Here is a 4,261-nt window from a genome sequence, read left to right on the forward strand (position 1 = left end):
GGTGGAGTCTCTGTGCCTGGAGGTGTTGAAGCCAAGCCTGGCTGGGGCACTTAGTGCCATGGTCTGGTTGCTTGGCCAGGGCTGGGTGCTAGGTTGGACTGGCTGAGCTTGGAGCTCTCTTCCAACCTGGTTGACTCTGTGATTCTGTGATTGTGCTTTACACTTTGCCAGGCACAGCTTATTATCTTTTCTATTTTCCTTGCTTGGATACAGTTTCAGCTCCTTCCCTCTAACAGCCCCACTCACCCCACTGCTCTGCTCTGACCTTTCTTCTTTTACTCTGTCTTGGGGCTGTTTTGTAGTAGGTCTCACACATTTTTCCCCTGAGCCTCCACTGCAGTGGCCTCAAATAGCTCCCATGCTGCTTGCAAAGATTCTATTTGCAAGGATTTAACTCTTTCAGTTGTCCCTTCTGTCTTCTTTTCACCAATCACCTTCTTTTTCTGTGACACCTTTATTGAAATTAAGCATGGAAGCTGTGGCCTCTTCATGCCTTCTTGCTTCTGTAAGTGCCACAATGATGACACCAAGCTAGGAGCAGGTGTTGATCTGCTGGAGGGTAGCAGAGCCCTGCAGAGGGACCTGGCCAGGCTGCATGGGTGGGCAGAGGCCAATGGGATGAGACTGAACAAGGCCAAGGGCAGGGTTCTGCACTTTGGCCACAACAACCCCAAGCAGCACTACAGGCTGGGGCCAGAGTGGCTGAGAGCAGCCAGGCAGAGAGGGAGCTGGGGGTGCTGGCAGAGAGGAGCTGCAGAGGAGGCAGCAGTGCCCAGGTGGGCAGCAGAGCCAATGGCATCCTGGGCTGGCTCAGGAGCAGTGTGGGCAGTAGAATCCTAGATTCATAGAATGATCCAGGTTGGAAGAGAGCTCCAAGCTCAGCCAGCCCAACCTAGCACCCAGCCCTGCCCAATCAACCAGACCATGGCACTAAGTGCCCCAGCCAGGCTCTGCTTGAACATCTCCAGGCACAGAGACTCCACCACCTCCCTGGGCAGCCCATTCCAATGCCAATCACTGTCATATATAGTAGTTATATATAACTCTGGGAGATGCAGAAGGGAGGGTAAAATCCTGCCCCCATGGATGATGATGTCCCACAGATCCTTCTTGAGAAGGTCTCTAGGAGATGCTGAAGAGAGGGTAAAATCCTGCCCCCATGGATGATGATGTCCCACAGATCCTTCTTGAGAAGGTCTCTAGGAGATGCTGAAGAGAGGGTAAAATCCTGCCCCCATGGATGATGATGTCCCACACATCCTTCTTGAGAAGGTCTCTAGGAGATGCTGAAGAGAGGGTAAAATCCTGCCCCCATGGATGATGATGTCCCACAGATCCTTCTTGAGAAGGTCTCTAGGAGATGCTGAAGAGAAGGTAAAATCCTGCCCCCATGGATGATCATGTCCCACACATCCTGCTCAAGAAGGTCCCTGGGAGGTGCTGAAGGGAGGGTAAAATCCTGTCCCCATGCATGACTTCTTACCCAGTCATGCTAACAACACTCTTGCCAGCATCTCAGCTGCACAGCAATTTCTTCAGCCCCAGGACTGAATCAGGCTCCCTCCCACACATAAGATCCATGAGGATGAGTGGGGAAAGGGACACCCAGGAGAGTGTTATTCCAGCCAGACCTGTTCCACCCACCACTCACTGTGGGAAAGGGAGAGGAAAACTCCCTATGCTAAGTGCCTTAGCTGTGAATTCTGTGCAGCAAGGACAGTGAGACCTACTGCTGAGGAACTCCTTGGGCTGGGCTTGGAGAAGCTGGGATTCTGTTTGCCCAAGCTGCCCAAGGGCTTTCTGTAGGATCATGGAACACAAATCAGCACACCACACACACCACAGTTACAGCCCCTTTTTTGTTTGACTCCTTTTAATTATTGAGAAGAGAGAACAAGGAAAGGGTTAGACAGTTGAGAAGCTGCTCCTGAAGCCATCCTGGTGCCTCTTCTTCCCCAGAACGTTGGTTTCCAGCTCTTATTTCCCTTTCCAGGTGTATGGGATGCAGCAGTACTGCTTGCAGTCAGAGGACAAGGACCACACCTCTGCCTTGCCACACTTGCTGGAGCAGTACCCAGACTTGTGGCAGTACTTCACCATCTGCCCATAGCCTGCAAGGGAGAGACACAGAGAGAGTGGCTGGGTCAAGATTATAGTCTCTGTACCTTGTGGTCACACCCAGGTGATGTGTGGCACTGGTCTGAAGGATGAACTCCTTCTTAGAATCAGAATCAAGCAGGTTGGAAGAGAGCTCCAAGCTCAGCCAGTCCAACCTTAGCACCCAGCCCTGGCCAAGCAACCAGACCATGGCACTAAGTGCCCCAGCCAGGCTTGGCTTCAACACCTCCAGCCACACAGACTCCACCACCTCCCTGGGCAGCCCATTCCAATGCCAATCACTCTCTCTGACAGCAACTTCCTAACAACATCCAAATGAGACCTCCTCTGGCACAGCTTGAGGCTGTGTCCCCTTCTTCTGGTGCTGCTTGCCTGGCAGCAGAGCCCAACCCCACCTGGCTACAGCCTCCCTGCAGGCAGCTGCAGGCAGCAATGAGCTCTGCCCTGAGCCTCCTCTGCTGCAGGCTGCACACCCCCAGCTCCCTCAGCCTCTCCTCACAGGGCTCTGCTCCAGGCCCCTCCCCAGCCTTGCTGCCCTTCTCCAAACACCTTCCAGCACCTCAACATCTCTCTTGAATTCAGGAGCCCAGAACTGGACACAGCACTCAAGGGGTGGCCTGAGCAGTGCTGAGCACAGGGGTGGGCACAAGAACCCTCCCTTGTCCTGCTGCCCACACTGCTCCTGAGCCAGCCCAGGATGCCATTGGCTCTGCTGCCCACCTGGGCACTGCTGCCTCCTCTGCAGCTCCTCTCTCCCAGCACCCCCAGCTCCCTCTCTGCCTGGCTGATCTCAGCCACTCTGGCTCCAGCCTGGAGTGCTGCTTGGGGTTGTTGTGGCCAAAGTGTAGAACCCTGCACTTGGCCTTGTTCAGTCTCATCCCATTTGCCTCTGCCCACCCATCCAGCCTGGCCAGGTCCCTCTGCAGGGCTCTCCTACTCTCCAACAGCTCCACAGCTGCTCCTAGCTTGGTGTCATCTGCAAACTCACTGATGCTGGACTCAATCCTCTGCTCCAGATCATCAATAAAGACATTGAACAGAACTGTCCCAGCACTGGTCCCTGGGGCACACCACTGGTGACAGCTGCCAACTGGATGTGGCACCATTCATCACCACTCTCTGTGCTCTGGATCCTTCTGGAGAGGTCCTGCTCCATTCTCCACACATCCACACTGCTGCCTAAGACACCTGGTTTGCTACAGAAGGTGGCATCATCTGACTAGGAACCATCACTACTGCCTGAGGAGGACATCCAGCACACCCTTGGCACTCCATGACTGGATTAGCTGCACCAGGCCCAGCTCACCCTGACCTGGAAGGAGTCAAATACATCTGAAACATTCAAAATGTGCACACTGCAGCATGCTTTGGTTTTGCTTTAAAGAACATGAAGATCAAGGCCCACTGAAGGCAATCTGGAGTGACCAAACCACCTGCACACTTGCAGAAGACCAGCACCCATCTCCACCCCCAAAGGACTTGACAGCTTCATATGGGCAGCAAGATCACAGCCTTCAAAGCCAGCAGAGACCACATTTGCCCAAGCTGCCTGTCAATCATGGTCCACTCTGCCCCTCATCACTCTGCTTCTCCCACCATTGCTCACCTCCCATCACCTCCCTCACCCTCTTACCTGGGACAGTGAAGGAGACCAGTAGGAAGATAGTGAGGACAAGGCAGAGGAACCTCATGGCTGGGGCTCAGTGAAGAGCTCAGCAAGGCTGGAGAGAGGAGGGCTGAAGAAGTCTTGGTGTGGATGCTGCTGAGTGGCAAGGCTGGGGATCCTGGTATTTATAGCACACCTCTGAGCAGAGAGCAGGGCTCTAAGGGAGGTCCTGTTGCTCACGGGACCTCTCACGGCTCACTGCACAGCTCTTGGCCCCTCCACCCTGCACCTGGGTGTGCTGGCAAACCCCTGCTCTCCCCACATCTGCTCTCAATACCCAATTCAAATGAAAACCACTGAGTGTGACAGGAACGAATGGTGAGCAGATAGAACGGATCTGCTGGGGCAGAGGAACCTGACAGGACAACAAGATCAATATCAAAGCCTTCAGGTCTTTCCCAACCACTGGCAGAGATGCAACTGTGTGCTGAGACATGGCAGGAGGTACTGATAACTCTTCCTCCATTGTCTAAACTT

General features: G+C 54.0%; 1 protein-coding gene across 1 annotated transcript; it reads right to left on the bottom strand.

Moving 5' to 3' along the window:
• Positions 1–1,871: 1,871 nt before the first annotated feature.
• Positions 1,872–3,887, bottom strand: LOC135177175 (cygnin-like). The gene is made up of 2 exons (XM_064146820.1): positions 3,752–3,887; positions 1,872–2,111 (listed from the first exon to the last, which is right to left on the bottom strand). Exons 1-2 carry the CDS (start codon positions 3,807–3,809, stop codon positions 1,978–1,980), a joined length of 192 nt encoding a protein of 63 aa, XP_064002890.1. The 5' UTR covers positions 3,810–3,887; the 3' UTR covers positions 1,872–1,977.
• Positions 3,888–4,261: the final 374 nt, after the last annotated feature.

Source organism: Pogoniulus pusillus, chromosome 7, assembly GCF_015220805.1.
Source record: "Pogoniulus pusillus isolate bPogPus1 chromosome 7, bPogPus1.pri, whole genome shotgun sequence".
Classification (NCBI taxonomy): domain Eukaryota; kingdom Metazoa; phylum Chordata; class Aves; order Piciformes; family Lybiidae; genus Pogoniulus; species Pogoniulus pusillus.